Source organism: Toxotes jaculatrix, chromosome 15, assembly GCF_017976425.1.
Source record: "Toxotes jaculatrix isolate fToxJac2 chromosome 15, fToxJac2.pri, whole genome shotgun sequence".
NCBI classification, from domain to species: domain Eukaryota; kingdom Metazoa; phylum Chordata; class Actinopteri; family Toxotidae; genus Toxotes; species Toxotes jaculatrix.
Genome location: NC_054408.1, coordinates 9756965 through 9776117, shown reverse-complemented (window position 1 = coordinate 9776117; position 19153 = coordinate 9756965). Strand labels below are relative to the sequence as shown.

The 19153-nt window shown below is 39.7% G+C and overlaps 1 protein-coding gene across 1 annotated transcript; it reads left to right on the top strand.

Annotated features, from left to right (window-relative positions):
* The first annotated feature begins 1360 nt into the window (after positions 1–1360).
* Positions 1361–19015, top strand: LOC121194451 (cholecystokinin receptor). Its single transcript, XM_041057354.1, has 5 exons — positions 1361–1517; positions 9872–10123; positions 13496–13757; positions 15981–16108; positions 18203–19015. The coding sequence occupies exons 1-5, from the start codon at positions 1361–1363 to the stop codon at positions 18742–18744; spliced, it is 1341 nt and encodes a 446-aa protein (XP_040913288.1). The 3' UTR covers positions 18745–19015.
* The last annotated feature ends 138 nt before the right edge of the window (positions 19016–19153 follow it).

The following is a 19153-nucleotide window of genomic DNA, read 5'->3' as shown; positions in this document are numbered from 1 at the left end:
TTTAATATCATAGGATATGATAAATTTCTTCTTGGGGAGGGAACAATGGGGCAATGATGATTAATGTGGTGGAGAAACGTTCTCAGACTAAGATATTCCACCATATGTTTATTACTGAGACAAGAATGTAATATGCATTTATATAATCTGCAGACCAGAACCTTTCTCGTCAACACAGGGCTCTATAACAACTTGTTGATGCATCACCAGACTGGAAAAGAAAAGAAGTGCGCTCACACACCACACGAGGGCGGCAGTGTGCGTCTAAAAACCACTGCAGGCGCTTTCACTGAGAGGAGGGTCAGATCATCGAAGCCTGCATAAGGTGGTAACGTTCCTGCACCTCATTTAATTTACGAAAAAATCTGTCAGATGTTTTTGAGCTACCATGCCCTACGAATCAAGTGTGTGGACAAGTGGGATGAAGACTGTAACATGATAACTGCGCCTGGACAATGCGCATCAGATTTTAATTTCTCTCTGTACTCAAACCTTTTCCTCAATCTCACATTAACTTCTTATTTGTTAACACAGTGTTACTGAGCTTACTGATTCCAGGTCATTAAGCTACTTTATTATTTTTAACCTCACATTGTCATCTGTGACTTCTTTTCTACCTTAATTATGAAATTGATGACCTGTTCTTCTGAATGATTTAGTAATATTGTTTTAGTCTATCCCGGTAACCACACAGGGTAAGAGATAAATATATCATACAGGGAAAAATGATTAAGCATTTTCATTTTCTATTTTCGAGTCATTATATCGACAAAACAATAAAACTTCCTCATGAAAATCTATGAATGTATACGTGCCATACGTGTGGTGTACGTTTAATATATATCATTTTAATTATAATTTTTGTAATCAATATTCTTTAGCCCTAACATAACCCAGCCCTAATGGCCGTTTTTTTTTTTTTGTTTTCTCAGTCCACCCCTCACACACATACACACGCACACCACCCACCCTATATGACATTAGTCCCTCACTCTACTCTGCACTCACTTGCTGCCTCCATGCGGTTCACTTGGCAAGGGCTCAGCAGTGCGCCGCGCTCCTCCTCTCTCCCGGTCCTGGTGCGCACCGATCCTTGATTAACGCGTGTGATGCCGAGTGAGACGCATCTCCTGTAAAGCCGGAAAAGTCTATTACTGTTCTTTTTTTCTTTTTTCTTTTTCTTTTTCGTTTTGGACGTGGTGAAGTGACAACTTACCTCATTCCACAGGTTAAGTGAGAAGGACTTTGGATGCGGGGTTTGCTTTTTTTCTTCTTTTTTTTTTTTACCACTTTAGAAGTTTAGACAAAAACTGACAGAAGATCTGATTTGATCTTTTTGTAAACACATTAAATGAAAAACATGGATCCCTATGCGCAAAATGAGACATCTACTGTCCCCGATTGCGTCGGACCGCAGACTGACGTGCTTCTCAACGGTAACGGGAGCTTGGAGACATCAAACATCACCTGCGGCAACGCCTTCACACTCCTCATACCTCGGCGTGTGAGGCAGAGAGGTGAGCGAACACACCATAACCTCATTTTGGATTCTGTATGTTCCTTTTTTATTGTGAAGCACTTTGTGATATTTGCCATGTGCACTGTGCACAGCCAGAGATCAAAAGGCAGCAAAACTACAATACTGCAAGAAAGTTAACAGTAACTTCCCTTTAAATTACCCTAATTCGGCTTAATGTTAGACTCTCAGTGTGGGATCACTGAGATAAACCAGGCTGGAAATGCAGATGGTCTCTAAATTCAAAGGAGACAAACTGATTATTCGCGTTTTTCACTTTCCTCAAAATACTACAGATACAATAAGAGCATGTGTAACGTATTTGCTGGTATTTAAAATTTGAACTTTGAGACATAACTCACATAACATTTTAGCCATTAATCACAACTGCAGGAATACAGTGAGTAACTTTTTGTTGCTGTAAACTAACTGTTAAAACAACCCTGTAAATAAATTTGACATGTCTGCATTCTTAGAACAGGCTTTAGTACTTCACTAGGTTATGATGTGCTGATGTACCAGTCTTGATTTCTCAAAGTAAATCTATGTTATTAGGCTCAATTTTGCTTTATTTAAATGCGAAATCAATGGTGTTATGGTGAAATACAAATCAGAGCACACAGAGAGAAAGAGAGAGAGAGAGAGAGAGAGAGAGAGAGAGAGACAGAGAGTCACAGAGTCACAGTCAGGAATCAAATCATGGTCACACGGGGGATTTATTCATAAAAAAAAAAACAGTCAGATGGCTTAATATCTGGACTGCACCTCATGCTGCTGTGCCCTGTTTTTTCTACACTTTGAACACATTTCCAAGCACTTTATCCAAATCGAGGGTGTGAGGGTGAGTGCGGCATATTGTACAAATCTTAAAAGCCCCTGAGGTAAATTTGTGATTTTGAGTGATATTAATAAAATTGACTTGATTCAACTTGAGCCTGTGAACAAGAAAGAAGACTGAAGTACGTCATCAGCCTTTCAATTTCCTCTCACTTCTTTCTCCACCTGCTTCCTGCACCTCAATCAACACCTGCTAATTTCATCACTAACAATTGTTTTTCAGGGTTTCCATGTGTTGATGAGGTGAGGTGTGTGTGTGTCTTTTGTACATGTACACGTGTACAAAAGACACAACAGAGATTGAGCACCTTCATTGTGCGGGTGAGTGCTGACAGGTAAACATCATAAGTGAGAAATATGAGTTTCCCAAACTGTTTATACACATCATATTCAGCATTTTCTATCATTGCCACTTTTACCTGAAATCTTCTATACTTGCCAGTGATTAGTAGTTTCGAGCACTCAGGCATAATTATGACTCATTATACTGAGCTAAATCAGTACATTGCAAATTACAAACCCACCAAGGACACATCTGACAAGTACAGATGTCTGGTGAGAACTGCAGGAGCAGTTAAGGTGGGAGCTTAATCCATTTTTTTTGCCAAGCTATTAAGTTATTTTGCACACACGCTGTGTCACTCAAAGATTACCTCTTCTTTCCAGTAAAGCATTTCACTGCCTTATTTCTCTCTATTTTGCATTTCCACTGTATCTTCTAATAGGATCTAACGTCCATCTAAGATCACCATCATAAAGAGAATAAATGAGGATGTGTGACCTCTTACAGCTGATGTCACCATCATAACTCACCCCGTCACTCCAGAAATCGATTACATCTCTCATTCTTCCCATCTACTCTTTCTGTCCATCATACTGAAAGGACATTTTCACTATACAAGGGATGTCAAGCACATTCCATGGACTATGTCAAATTTCACCTTTTTTCTAAACAGTAAAATAATGTGGTGTCATTTGAGATTTATTTACCAGACTGGGCAGGTCAAACAATCTTTTTTAAAATCTGCCTTGGGTACGTACGTCATGCTGGAGCAGCTCTAAATCACTGGAGTACCCTTTTAACAATTCAAAAAATCCTATCTCTGTAAAACACTTCAGCAGTTAAATCTGTCTCTGCTGTGTGAGATTTTCCACCATGGATACTGGCATCAGCCCCTGACACAGCCACCAAATGGGAAAGCGAGGAAAAACCTTGCCTATCGCTGAGGGGAAACACATCACTCACTCAACCAGAAAACAACAAAACGTTTTCACGCTGAATCCAGCCCAGGTGTTGTCCCTGATTTGGAATAAAAACCTGCAGACTCTAAGTGCTTCATGGCACATGGTTTGACACACCTGCTATAGACTTGATATTGCAGTGTCTTTAACAAATGCCTGCTGGTTACGGCACAAATCACAGGTGAATGATTATATATTTATAGAGTCAACAAAAATGTTCAGAAGTTATCTAGAATGCTGGTTGATTGCAGCACAATTTGTTGTACGCCAGTGGGAAATCATCACTTTGGAGATGATGATGACGGAAACAAAAGAGGGGTTATTAGTCACTCTCCCGCCACGTCTCTCAGTGTTCCACCTCTCCTGTCTCTGTGTATTTCACTCTCTCAATTGCTCACACTCTCTCATCTCACTCCTGCCTGTTGAGAACTGAGGTGTTTAATACATGCCGGCACTGTATGCCAAGCAATCAACATGATGTTTGGTATTCCGACCACCGTGACCAGAGGCACTGCAGACCGCCTGTTGTAGGCTGTCAGTCAGCGAAAAGTGGTTTTGCTCAGTGCCTCCATCAACTGTTCTGGTGTGCACTTGGCTTAGTGACGAGGTTTTAGATGACATTTACCATGCTGGATTAGCCACTAGCTGTGACATTTACCAATACCTTGGTCTTACAGGAGCAGAACTGGCTTTTCTCTGATAGGTGCAGAGACATGAAGGCCAACTGGGAAAGAAAGTGACACACACTGCATATGTATTAGACAGAGAGGGGGAGTGTAATGCATAGTCAATATAATGTCTTATATACTGAGTGAGAAACAGATGAAACCTTAAATATTCATGGATGGAATACGAACCACATTATTAATTCATCCGCTATTTTGCTGCATATCTAACAATAGCCTCTGCTACTCCAGTTAACTTTTCTCTTGAATCACTTTAATATAATTGTTAGCAGGAAATATGTTCGCCAGCCTTTCATATCCAACACTTAAATTGCTGGTAAAATAACAGTAATGATGTGTTAGAACTGATGTTACCCAAGAGATGGAAAGTTTTAAATTGAGTTTGCATTTGCACAAGGGTGTCTAATATAGCAGACTGTATGTATGTGATGCGACCACATGCAGATGCATTACTGAGATAGCATGTGCAGGTAATGGACTCTAATAAGATATAAATGGCATATCAATTGAAGCAGCATACCCCAACCTGTCAAAGATTATTTCACGTAATTGCAAGCGGAAAACCTTTGGAAGTTCCAACAAAGTCATTTTTTTCCCCCACAACCTGCTCTGCTGCTCTCAGTGCATCTAAACAGAGTGTGTAAACACAGAGCAGACTGTGTTTCAGAGCCAGTGGTCAGACATGGCTAATAGGCACTGCACACACACACTCATGGAACGAGCTACCCACACCTCCAGCGCTGCAGGCTTCCCTTCTGTCATTTGGCTCTTGAAACTGAAAATAGCACTCTAAATAATTGGTGGGGCTGAGTGCATACAAACGTTGCCAAATGGTCAGTGTTGATTTCTATAATCACTTTATCTTATCTGTGAAGTTGTAGTAGTAGGCAATAGTGTCAGTGTTTAATATGATGCATCTATGGAGTATTTTACTGCGACACAACAACTCTGTGATGCTTTTTAAACTTTTATCGAGCCTCTAGTTTTATTGCAGTGTGGTTTAGAGATGTGGGCTGGCAGAAAGAGCAGCGATGATGTGGGCAAACAAGAGTGGAGAGGAGGGGTGATTGACAGTTTCTCTGATATCCATAAAATATCAGTTGGCCACTAAAAGTGATTGGCCTCCAGACAAACAAATCACATTTACCAAAAAAAGTGTGTAAAAGGATGAAATAGGATGAAACACTTTAATCCCTTTAACAAATGAGGAATATGTCTCCAAATTAGTTTAGTAGTTTTTTGAGCGATATATCTAGCTAGTTGGGTGAGCATACATGTGAAATTTGTAATTCAATACTTCCAATATGTCTTTGTGTCATGAAAGGGGAAGGAGATTCATCATATTCAAGGACTGTTGATCTTACCGCCTGCTGGTTCAGTTTGTTGGTGCAAGCAGTATATTGGCTGGAAATGTGATAAAAACATCCACAGCTCAGTTTCAGACCCTGTATAATATTCTTATAATTTCCAGGGTCTTCAGGGTCTTAGAATATACAGTATCTGGTCAAGTTTAGTGCCTTTACAGTGAGCTTAATAACTTGAATATTTTTTAAATAATCCTACAGTAGCTTGAAATTATAAGCTTATGAAAAGCTGATTTCTCTGTCGTTAGCTTTATCTCATGACTTTCTTCAATCCATTTTATCAAATCACACAGTAACAGATGTTCTCTTTTAGCTATCCAACAGTTAGTTTTTTTGTATTGCCAGTGTAATTTTAATGTGTCTGCCAGTTGTGTGTCGCAGGTGGTGATACATTAGCTGAACACTGCAAGTGGAATATGCGTTGCACAACACAAAATGGACAGTTACAGTTAACAAGTAGCTGATGACCAAGGTGGAGCATTTAGCAGCTGAAAAGCAAGATATTTCCATCAGGAGTAAGTGGAGACCAAAAAAAAAAAAAAAAAAAAAAAAAAAAAAAGCCCCTAACCCTAAAAGAGAGTGAATGGGAAAGTGAAAAGAGAGTGGCCAGAAACACAACTCCAAATATTCCTCCATAAGCAGTGGTGGAATGTAACAAAGTATTTGTACTTCGTTACTGTACTTAAGTATTTTTTTTACGTATCTGTACTTTACTTAAGTAAAAATAATAATGCATACTTTTGATTTTACTCCATTACATTTTGCAGCAGTTATCTGTACTTTCTACTCCACTACATTTCTACAATTTATGCCGTTATTCGTTACATGTAACGAACATAATTTCCTCAAAATCTTGCATGAAAAAAACACACTGCGTTAAGGCGTTGTTTGCCACTGCCAACCAATCAGGTGGCTCCGTTACCTCCAAAGATGGCAGAGCGAGCATTTGGTAGCAGCACGAGCTAGTAGACAGGCCCAGTTCCGGCGAGAAGAAACATGTAACATCAACATGAACCCAGAGCCAACGCCGGCTGAGCGTGAGCCTGAGCCCTCCAGCTCAGAAGCAGACAGCCATCTTTGGCCGTACTAAAGCAGGTATTGTATAGTTGCTTGTGAGCAGTGACATAGGCGGAGACATAAATCAGTATATCTACATTCTTTATCAAAATTTGGGGGTGCAGTACGTTAAGAGTATGGCTTTGGACTTTGGACCGGCTTGAGATCCGAGGGTCGTGGGTTCGATCCCTCGACCAAGCGCAAAAAAACGAATACGGTGGTGGTAAAGGAGACGCGCCTCCCCTGCCTCTGTGATCATGGCGGTGGTGCCCCTGAGCTAGGCACCGATTCACCCCAGCTCCCCGGGCGCCTCACTGGGCAGCCCCATGCCCCGGCGTCTCTAGTGCATGTGCATGCTTGTGTGTGTGTTTCGTTCACTTGGTGTGGGTAAAATGCAGAGAGTAATTTCCCCAGGAGGAATCAATAAAGTAATAAAAAAAAATGTAAAAGTAAGTAGTACTTTTACTAAAAGTAAGATTCTTGTAGTACTTTCACTTGAATATATGTTTTGCGGGATATTTGTACTTTTACTTAAGTACTAAGCTTCCGTACTTCCTCCATCACTGCCCATAACTGCTGGATGTGGAAATAAGTGTTTGCTAACATGCACACAATGTTGTGTTCCCTTTGCCATCAAGTGGTAAAGAAAACAAGTTATTGCAGGTTTAAGAAACTTCCATCTCTGTAAACACTACGTTACAGTCCTGTAGAGAAACTGCAGACCTGTATGTGTTGTACAAGAAGAACACATTTTGGTCTACCCCATGCTGTAAGCCAACGATGTTAATTTTAGGACTTAAACTGCCTTGTTGAACACTGTAGTTTTGTGCATCAGTCTGAATCAGTCTAGTGAGTCTGTGGACCAGAAGACTACAGAGGGCTCTCTTTATATAGCGGAAATATTAATCAGTCCCGCATATTGGCCAATGAGTACAGATAAAGCATTGCTGAGTAAAGTGATTAATACGAATGCTTCTGCCGTATACACATGAGCATTAGCAGCTATTGGAAGCTCTGGCCTGAAGGAATGAGTGAATGCGCTGAGGGAGTTATCAGTGTTTCCCGCTCAGCCAGTGAGCACATAGGAAGGCTAATTGGCTTTGATTAGGCAGAAGCTAGTGTAAGATACAGTATTTAATTTGACGAGAGAGACAAACAGAGAGAGAGAGAGATGTAAAGGAGAGAGTGTTGGTACTTCTCTCTCACCAATCATGTGTCAGCACATTTTCCTTACACCCGTGCAGATGTATGCAGACACAAGCACAAAATTAAACACTTTAAGTTGCTGCCATTTGCAAGCCTGTTTCTCATGAACAAACCCTGATGCTCGTTCAGTAGAACAGTATCCATCATATTAGAGGTTACCTTAGAATTACCTTACCGCTTTTTATTTGCATAGGAATGTGTGAGACAGATGGTGAAGCCACATGTCATTAGATGTGAAGACTGTATGTATATGACTATCTGTGTATCTGAGAGAGATGAGAGAGACACACTGACTTACTGATTTGTGCTGACCGAGCTGAGGCTGAATTCATCACTAAGCCTGCAAGTGATACAAAACCATTTCAGACTGGCTGGGTGAACGCAAGAACATCTGACTACAAATGGAGGAATCTCTGTCGGTCTCTATTTTCTTGACAACTGTTCAGACTTTGAATATGCTCCTGCATGATGGATTCAATTTACTCAGTTCAATTAAACTAAATTCAATTAATTCACCTAAATTAAATTAAATTAGTTCAAATAAAATAAATAACATTTACTCAAATTAAACGAAGTTTAATTAAAGGAAATTTAACAAAAAACTTTGGGGGCATTTTTATGAAGTGAAATGCCATCATTACTTTCATACGTAAACCGAAACTGTCCATGTGGTTTTGGCGAAGCCAAAGCCCGTGTTTTTTCACTTCATGCCACCTCTTGTGTAGCAAATGTTTTTCCACTCATCATTTTGTTTTAATAAACAGAATGATGAGTCAGATTATGTACCCCAGTCAATTGTGCACAATTTACATATTTACAGCTGTAAATTAACGAGTCAGATTCAGGATTACTTTAAATGGATGATGATGATGATGATGATGAGACACAGGCGAAGGGAAATATGGCTAGTATGTCTTTTGGTCTTAATGCCATTTGTGATGTTGAGAGCCATTTATGTGTGATCCTCAAAGAATACCCATGAAGTTATTGATCAGTTAAAAACATTAATGATTGATGGTGGCCTGTGGTCAACTCTCTCTCTCAACAACTCTTACTGTTGCCAAATGTGAAAAGCTGTTTTTTTTTTTAGAGATTGGGGTGCGGCGAGTGAAAAGGAAAAATAGAAAAAGTAATATTGAGAAAGCAATCTCTCTAGATGTTTGTAATTTACCTTTGCCCTTGAAGAACAGGGGATTAAGGCCTGAGTGTGTTTGGTTGCACATTCCTCTACAACTGTGTCAGTGAAGTCTGGGCTTATGTGTGTGATGTGATTTGTGTCCTGCAGACGTGGTGCACATGGGTGCCTCTAATACCCAGGATACAGGCGCAGTAGGTAACCCAGTGAAAAGTGTTGCGTCTAAGCAGGGGTTTAGGAGATGATAACAGAGGAAGCACATAACATGGACTTTATAGGACATGATCCACTGAAGCTGCTAATGGCTGAAGGCACAGACAGGGCTTTGGGCTGCAGGCTACAGTATCATCTACTTTACAGTATTCTGTATTGAAGATGAGGCCTCTTTGAGGGTGGAAAATACTAATGTTGATGATCACATTTGATTGACATCAGAAGAACTGGTGATGGCACTGAAGGACTGAAACTGTCAAGCTAATTAATACTAATTGGCTATGGTGGGCTGCTTTTGTGCCAGCTAAAAGCTCTTAGCTACTGATTTGAGCATTTATCACAGGTAGATGTAACGTTTTTCAGAGAGTTTTTTTGACATCCTGCCGCCTCAAGACAAATCAAATCACAAAATGGCTAAATGTGCGTACAAAAGGATAATTAAAGTAAGAAACAATACATTTATAAAAACTAACACAGACACAGGGAATAGGGAACCAGTGAAAATGTATAATGATTGCACATTAGGAATGCTGAAACCCCAGTGACAAACTGATGAACAGCATCAGTCGCACAAAGATGTTCACGTCCCCTCTCCTCCTGTCTTTTTCTCGGCCAGATGAGGACCACACAGTGCGGATCCTACTCTACTCGCTCATCTTCTTCCTGAGCGTATTTGGCAACCTGCTGATCATCGTGGTGCTGACAGTTAACAAGCGCATGCGCACCGTGACCAACACCTTCCTGCTGTCTCTCGCCGTCAGTGACCTGATGATGGCCGTCTTCTGCATGCCCTTCACCCTCATCCCCAATATCCTCAAGGACTTCATCTTTGGAGCTGCCATGTGCAAGATAGTGTCCTACCTCATGGGTGAGAGAAGGAGGAGTGGTGAGGGAAAGGGGGGAGTATAAGATATAGTCTGGGGTTGAAAAACAGTGGCTAGACTAATGATTAAAGGTTTCTTTATACTTAATTGCCAACAGACCTCTGAAATCTCTACACAATAAGAGACATAATAGTTTACTCTATAGTAAGTAGTAAAATGAGATTTGAAATGAGAAATGAGCAATTCAGTCAATTACAATATTCAGAATAACCGATCATAAGGAAACACTTCGTGTAGGGTTTCTTTTACTTTCTTTTGTTTCTGTCACTGTATTTCACATTAATAGCGGTGTTCTTTTAAATTTTCTTTTGATTTCAGTTCAGGTTAAAATGTACTCGTCAAAAACTAGCTAACTGGTTAAACTAACTAGTAAGCCTTTATTTAAGTGTCACATCTAATTATGAATATTAAGACATTCATTGCTTTATTTAAGACTTTTGGTTCATTTACAAACGAAAATCCTATCACAGGAGCATGGCAGGACATTTTCAGACTTTTCAACCACTTTCAGTTGTCTAAAAAACAGAAGCCTTCATTCATTTGTTACAATGAATACAATGCCAAAAGGGAACAGCGTCATTTAGAGAAACCACTGATATACATCTATGGGCTAGAAGTATTATTTGGTTGAACCAGCCAGTTTCTGAGGTTGGTGTCCTTTATATTGTTGGTCAACTAAGCTGTTTGCAGAGGACAAACACAACAGTATAATCTTTATATAACAGGACTGAGGTGCACATGTGGAAAGGGCTGATATTAAAACCCTTTTGATGGAGCACAGCTATATGTATCTTCTGCACAATGTGAGTGATAATCTTTTTCCTTAGACTTTTGCTTCATAGCAGAAGCTTTTGCAGTGGAATTCACTGTGAAATGCCATCCGTATCTGATCTAACTGAATTTTAGGCAGCTCAGCCATATTTCAATCCTTTGAGGTGAGCTCTTGCAGATTGGAGGTCAGTCACCTTTTGATGGAGGTTAGAAGTACGTCTGCTGATGGGAATTTCAGTCAGTGGAAAAGCCGTTTGGAATCATTTTCAGAAAGAAACGTAAGTCTGAGATTATGGTGACCGTACAAAAAGATTAAACCATGCTTAAATACCTTGAAACTTTAGGCAATGTGGTGAAAATGTTTGTATTTATTGGATTTTATGAATAGTTACAGACACCCATCTATGGAAGCTCATGAAAAATATATATTATAAATGTTGCTTCCATCTCTCATAACAATGACACCGCATCTTGTAATTACAAGAATGTCTCATTACATCTTGAATGAAACATTTTTTAATATTTACATCCATACTGCATGTTATTTTATTAGCTCCACTGCCACATAAGAAGAGCCAAACTTCAATACTGATTATCTCCTCTACAGACGTCTTTTCATCTTTACTGGTTTTCAAACCTAAACATCTACCCTTCCCCTTTTTTCACCTTGCAAGCTGAGGTCACATCAGCTGCTATCCTGTTATACTTACAAGAGAAAATGAAAAGGCGGCTACACTGCCGCTGGGACTTTGAAGCTCATTATTGTACAACTGAAATAAAAGTCCATTCAGTTCATGCATTGATTTCACCTGTTAACCCGAAGGGTGACAACCACGGAAACAAGCAGCAATCGCAAAGTTAACAAGTAGTCTGATCTCCTTTTGACTACTTTACAAAAAGTATAGATTACCATTAATCAGCTATACATCCACAGACTATTATCATTATCGTTCCTATTTGTTGGGTTTTTCAGTGGAAAATGATTTTACCTCTAACAATCACCTTAAGTGGCTAAGTGGTAATTGTCCTAGTTCACATCAAGGGGACATTCATGCTTCTAGGTGAGCTCTCACTCAGTATCTACAGTATCTGTCAACCTTAAATTTCTTGCCTTTCTTCTTAGCATTGGTTTTGTTCAGTTTGTGTTTCCAGTTCTTGAAGTCAAGCTAAGGTGACCTGCTGCTGGCTGTAGCTTCATATTTACTGTATAGTCTTTAAAAATAGTAAATAAGGGGATTTCTGTAATTGTTGAACTATTATTTAAAGTAAAAGTATAGTGCCGCCACATAAAAACACTCTGTAACAAATAAAATTCCTCCATTAAATATGTTACTAAAGAAAAGGTACAGATGTTGTGTCAGCAAGTGTAAAAAGTTGACAGAATGGCTGCTTTTAGAGTTTTATATTGACTGATGCATTAACATGTAGGGAGCACTGGATGGATGGAGCTAGGTAATACTACTTTACTTAAATCTACAACATTGTGTAATATTTTATCAGTGGAGACATTTTGTATGTAGACATTTTACATGTAACTTGTAACTACAGCTGTCAGAAAAATGTTGGGGAGTAAAAAGTACAGTATTTCGCTCTGTACCATAGTACAGTACTTGAGTAAATGTACTTTGTTACTCTCCACCACTGACAAGTAAAACTAGGGAATTAGGAAAAGAAAAACTTGAAGAATAAAATAACTGATTAAAAATTACCCAGAATCCTAGGAAGACGTACAATAGACTGTAGAATATTTTCATGCTTTTCCGCACTCGGAAATGAAATCCTTAACTCATCTACGAGTAATAATAAAAGTAAACATGAAAATGTAGAGTGCATAAGATTGGAGAAGTAGATTAAAAAAAGAGAATCACTGAAGTTAGCAACAGAGAAAATAACAACTAACAACTGATTACTATTGAATAAATATGAACTTTAGACACAAAGAACATGAGCAAGAACAGGAACATTGTGTGGCCTCTGAATAGAAAAGATGGATTAAGTGAAGTGCAGAGCTTTTAAACAAGGAGAGCCATCAGCAGGAAGCACTGAGTGAAAGTCGACAAACCCCAGGGACAGACTATACTGGCTGATTTGTCTTTGCTTCAATGGGGTCTGCTCTTATGCTCTCATAGGTACAGACAACAGTGTACCACTGGGTCCTGACTCTCACACACACACAAAAACGCACACATACACAGTTTGTATTCCTGCTGAGGACATGGATAAGCGAAGTAAAGAGTAATTTCCCGTCTTGCCCTGTCAGGAGGGAGATGGCAGATTGCATCAATGGCCTAGGCCAACATGATTTCCTCTACCACAAGACTCAGATAACCATCCCCACCTCCCCGTCTCACATCATATTCATTTGTAAGCACGTCTCCACAGATCGCCACATTTTGTTCTCAGTTGTGACTGCAGATATTACGCACACATCAACAAACATGTTTTTGTTCCTTTGTATTACGGGTCCAAACCCTGAGTACCGAGAGGTAATAACTTTTCATTCATCGAAATAAAAGATATATACTGAGAACAGACAGTAGCATGTATGTTTACTTACTTTCTAAATAATTTTTTTTTTCCCTCAGGCATATCAGTGAGCATCTCCACATTTAGCCTGGTTGCCATAGCGATTGAGCGCTACAGCGCCATCTGCAACCCCCTGAAGTCACGGGTGTGGCAGACCCGTTCCCATGCCTATCGGGTGATTGCTGCTACTTGGATGCTGGCCTTCATCATCATGATCCCCTATCCAATCATCAGTCACCTGGAGTCTTTTCCGCGACCTGACAACACCACAGCGCACCAGTGTCGCCCCAAGTGGCCCCTTGCAATGGCAGAGCGGACATGGTGAGTGTTAGGGTTTAAAATGGTGTGTGGTGGTTTGTTTCTTTTCTGTATCCTTTAACACAATTTTACTAATGTGTTCAGGATGACTGTGTTTATCTGCAACAATGGGAAAAAGAAATCTGCTCCGTTTGTCATCATAGTGAGTAAATGCTATAAAAATGTTTTTCTCATTATAAAATGGTCAGAAAAAGAAGTGAGACTTCGAGACTACCACAAACTGTAGCTACGGGATAATGGCAAATGAAAGTAAATGAATTTGCCTTCATTTTCCAAGGTTCTCTTGAGTCAATTGCTTTAAATAAATGGTCAGGTTTAACTGGGGCATTGTAAAATGTATTGTAACAGGAGCATGAGTACAAAAGAGCCATAAAATCAATGAATTTACTCATTGTAGTTGCACAGTATCTGTCTAAGGTTTACGAACATAAACTTACATTGTTTAACCAGTACTTAAGTAAATGTGCTTCGTTACATTCCATCCCTTAATAAAGATGATAAGGCAAAGATGCCTGGAGTGAAATGGACTTATTTAAACAATTTGATCTGGTTTTATTTTATGCTTTGATTGAAACATGGTGATATTGAAGTAGCAGACTATACTTACCTTAAGTATGCATACACTACACAGAATATTAAAGATAATGGGGGTATAGAGAAAAAAAAAATCAGTGTAATATCTTAGAGACTGCATCATTTGTCACTAATCCTCTGGAAGGACACAGAAGGCTGCATGCATACAAGTCCTACTCCTGGTGTAAGTTACACTGAAGGTTATTTTCACTCTCGACTGACCTGTGCTCAGGAGAACTGAGAACTAAAAACTTTTTTTTTTTTTTTTTTAACTCTCACAGAACTTGCTTTGTGGACAATGTACCAGAAAGACAAAAGTAAGGAAAAAAGGGGGGGAAAAAAATCTCAAGAACATTTCTTCAGAAGTTCACTTAAACTTACTTTAAAAACACATTTATTTTTGAACAAGACACAAAAGACAAAACACCCCTCCCACACTACCACACTTGGTTTCTTCCCCTATGAACCCCCCTATTTAACCAAATGGACCGCTCCAGCCCAGGTTTGGCTGTTCCTGGTCTGACAGAGGAAGAAGTGCATCGAAGGAGACAGGTGAACACAATTTAAATTCAGCAAATCAAATACATAATCACAATGTGCCTTCTCTCACTCACCTCCCTCCTCCAAATGTTCATACCACACACATCATCACCAGCAGTTCACACCAGGATCAACATTCTGATAAAATCTACCTGAGAAAGAGTGTGTAGTGCATGTGCCTTACTTTAGGGCACATGGTCTCCAAAAAAATTTTTTCAGTGTGTTTTTAGCAGCTCTCACTTTCTGTCTGTTGGGTGTTTTCATGGAAATGTTAGGGCAGATGAAGGGAGCAGACGGATGTTTCAGTGTATTTTTGTTTTGGACTTAAGATGGAACAGGCTTTGGGGTAACTTCAGTCATCCGTGTGCATATCTGTGTGTATCTGTCGACAGGTGAAAATGATGATTTTGTATGTGTGTGTGTATTTTAGCCCCTTTCTGTTTGGTTCTATGTCTGTGTCTGACTTTTGGCTTGATTATTGTTGTATAAATCTATGTGTGGGCACAAGACACAGTTTGTGTCTCAGACCATTACGTATAACTCACAGAGCAAAACATCATTTCAACAATACAAAGGGTAATTTTTCAACAGCTATTCAGAGAGAAAGAAAAGAATTTCCCTGCCAATATAGACTAAAGAAAATTCTTTGTCGGCTGCATGATTACAAAAATTGTATGATATTTTATATGAAATTATAATGGGAAGTATTGGTGAATTGTGTTGATGATTTTTAAATTTGGTTCAGGTTGTACAAACTCAGCAAGGAGATATTTCATTCCTGACTACTATTTTTGTTTTGGATTAGCAAGGAATAGCTATTTGGGAAATTCATAAAATTAAGCATAAATACAACTACATTTTACGTGAACTTTTGGTTTCCTTGATTTTTAAGATCAACTTGTCAGATTTTGCAGTTGCAAGTTTTGGCTGAAGGACATCCTAGGATTTTGAAAGATCTCTGGATATTTATTTTTCAGATAAAGAGAATGATTCACTCTGTGCCTTAAATGTACAGAAACGCGAGATACAATCTGGGGCTACATGAGTGCATACATGGCCCATTTTCCTCATGCAGCAACATTATGATTTTTACCTCTCTTGTTTCTGTTTTAGGTACATTCTGCTTCTGCTTGTGCTGTTCGCAATCCCAGGAGTGGTGATGATTGTGGCTTATGGGCTAATCTCCAGGGAACTTTATAGAGGCATCCAGTTTGAGATGGGCCACAAAAAAGACTCAACTGGTGAGGCCATGTACATGACATGCAAAAAAGATGAAGACAGTAGTCAATAGACTTCAATTTGGCAGCAGACAGCCGTCAATGAAGAATAAAATAGACATATACGGCAATGAGTAAAAACAAGAGAAAATATGAAAATGTGAAAGTACACAGTTTAACACCAGCATCACTGTTCATTGTCACTTGTAACCAAAACAATCTGCAGAGAGCAGAAACAACAGGATCGGGTCACACTGTTTCGCCCACACCTAGAAACAAGCAAATTACATTTTGTTTTGTTGAAATATACTTCATGTATCTGTTAGTGCCACCTCTATAGAGATAGAACTGTCCTGATGAAAGAAAATGAAACTCACTGTGTAAAGGGTTTGACTCCAGAAATATGAGCTTGCAAGGTTCCGACTTGATACAAGTGGAAAGACCATTTAAATTTACTTTTCAACTGACTTTGGATGCGTGCATTCACAATTTTTCCTAGTAAATTTTCTAAACTGAGATTACCAAACCAATAGATCACAGTACCTTAGAAATGACTCGGGATGTATAGAACATTTTCAACAGAGACGAGCTTCTAAACTTTCTTAACAGAAACTATCTTTGGTTCGTCTTTTTAAAACTAAAATCATGAGAGATCCACCTGAAACTGAGGCTGATAAAACTGGCAACAAATGTGAGATTAAACCTTTAAAACAATATATGTATGAAACAAAAAAAGTATGTCAAAAAACTGCTGAGGACACAAACTGTTGATGGAGCATCTCAGTATAACTCAATGCACCTTTTAGACAACTAAAAACATCAACAACATGGATAAGCTTCAAACTGAAAACTGGTTTCAACTCTCCATTTTAATAAAGGTGTTAATCCTGTTCCTATTTGACTTCAACAATGCTTTGATTGGAATGTAATTTAACCACCTAACAAGAATCTAATGTTAACACTTACATTTAAATTATTATTTTTTTTGTATCATTTAAGTTAATGATGAGAAATTTCATTTTAATCACAAGAATTTCATTAGCGCCACAATCACATAACCTTTTCTAGGCATATCCGACTGTGCCTGGGATGACAGCAGCATGGAGTGTGTTTGCTGGTGCTCCATTAGAGGATGGAATTGGCTGGCAGATGCTGGCCTGGACATCACCATCTGTTTGGTCTCAGAGAGAAAGAGGTTGTCCAGAAAAAGAGCTTGAGAGACAAGAGCATGGGGTGAAAAAAAACAACAACAACAAACAAACAGGAAATTAGGGGTGGAAAGGATGCAGAACTTCCTTAGAGATTTTAAAATAACCAGTGTTTTATTTCATAATCCAGGAATAGTTTAGTGAATTGCATCTACCCTCTCTTCAGTAGTAGTTCTTGTTTATATTTGCTTTAAGGCTCTTATTGATGTATTCAGTGTACTTTGTTCTAGAAGGAGAGCAGCATTAGTAGCCTAAATATTATCAATAAACTGCAATATCCGCTGATGGATGATTACTGTGGGTCAGCAGGAATTGCTTGTCACTCTTCTGCCCATTAAGTTGAGCTGCTCCTTAAAGGATTACAGCATGATTCACTCAGTAAACCTTACAAATGGATGCATGTTTCTTTACAGAGGTGTGGTGCTACTCCAATAGAAAGGATTTTTTTAAAAGATAAAAAACAGGAGCGTCATGTCAGGCACGCATGGAAGTTGTTGCACAGTCGTCACATTGCACACACACCACCATCCTCTCGTATATGTCCATGTCACATCTCTAACACAAGGCAGTTCACATAAACATGGAGCACTCACTCTGTCTGCATACTCAAACACTGAACTCTATATCCTCGCTGCTCCAAATATACATAATATACATGTTCACGTTCATCACATCGTGTATCACAGGCTCTGCTGGAGGGTTTGTGAGCATGGGGACAGTCTGTTAATATCTTGTTAATATCGATGATTTGGGTACTGATCCGCCCTAAACAACATCGGTGAGGTATAGTAAAAGTACTAAGCGTCACAAAATAGAAACATTACTCACATATTAGGGGATAAAGCTTTAAATACAATACTAAAGTAGTCTGTAACATTTAACTCTCCTCTTTTGCTCTGCTGTCCTACAGATGTGAAGAATGGCCTGACCACCACTGCGTCTAGTGGCAGTGATGATGGCGATGGTTGCTACGTTAATGTCGTCCAGCGGCCGCACTCGATGGAGATGTCTACCATGGCTGCATCAGGCAGGGCAAACAAGTCAGAGCGCCCGCGCAGCAACACATCTGAGGCCAAACTGGAGGCCAAGAAGAGGGTCATCCGCATGCTGGTGGTCATTGTTGTCCTGTTCTTTCTCTGCTGGATGCCACTGTATTGTGCCAACACCTGGCGGGCTTTTGACGACAACTCTGCCAAACGCGCCCTGTCTGGGGCCCCCATCGCTTTCATCCATTTGTTGTGCTACACCTCTGCCTGCGTCAACCCAATTATTTACTGCTTCATGAACACACGTTTTCGCAAAGCTCTGCTTGCCACGTTCTCGTGCTGCTCTTCACCTTGCCATCGTCGTCGTCGCGGTGGACTACGAGACAACGAAGAGGATGTTATGGCAACAGGCGCGTCCATGTCCAAGTTCAGTTACACTACAGTCAGCACCATGGGAACCTGCTGAGGCGGAAGGATGCAGGCACAATCCAGGAGAGACAGTTACTACGGCAACACAGCACCCCACATCCTTTGTCTTTAGGCCAACTCTGTGCTCATAGGGACTGCAGTGTGGATTGGAAGAACAGACCATATAATGTAGCAGTATAGAAGCTGCACACACGACTGTGAGTATGATCATTTAGGGAATATTTAATGATGCCCAGTCTTACAGTGTAAATACCTCCATAGCTATTTTGAAAAAGCACAGAAAACAGAGCAGATAGTTATCTCTTTTCACAGTGGACCAAGGCAAACTGCTTGCTTAGATGTTTACGGCAGGGCGTGTGTGTGTGTGTAGTGCTGGGGCAGACGATATGAGTAGTGGTGAGCTGTTTGAAATGTGAGAGAGGCAGTTTCGATAACTGAGTAGTCAC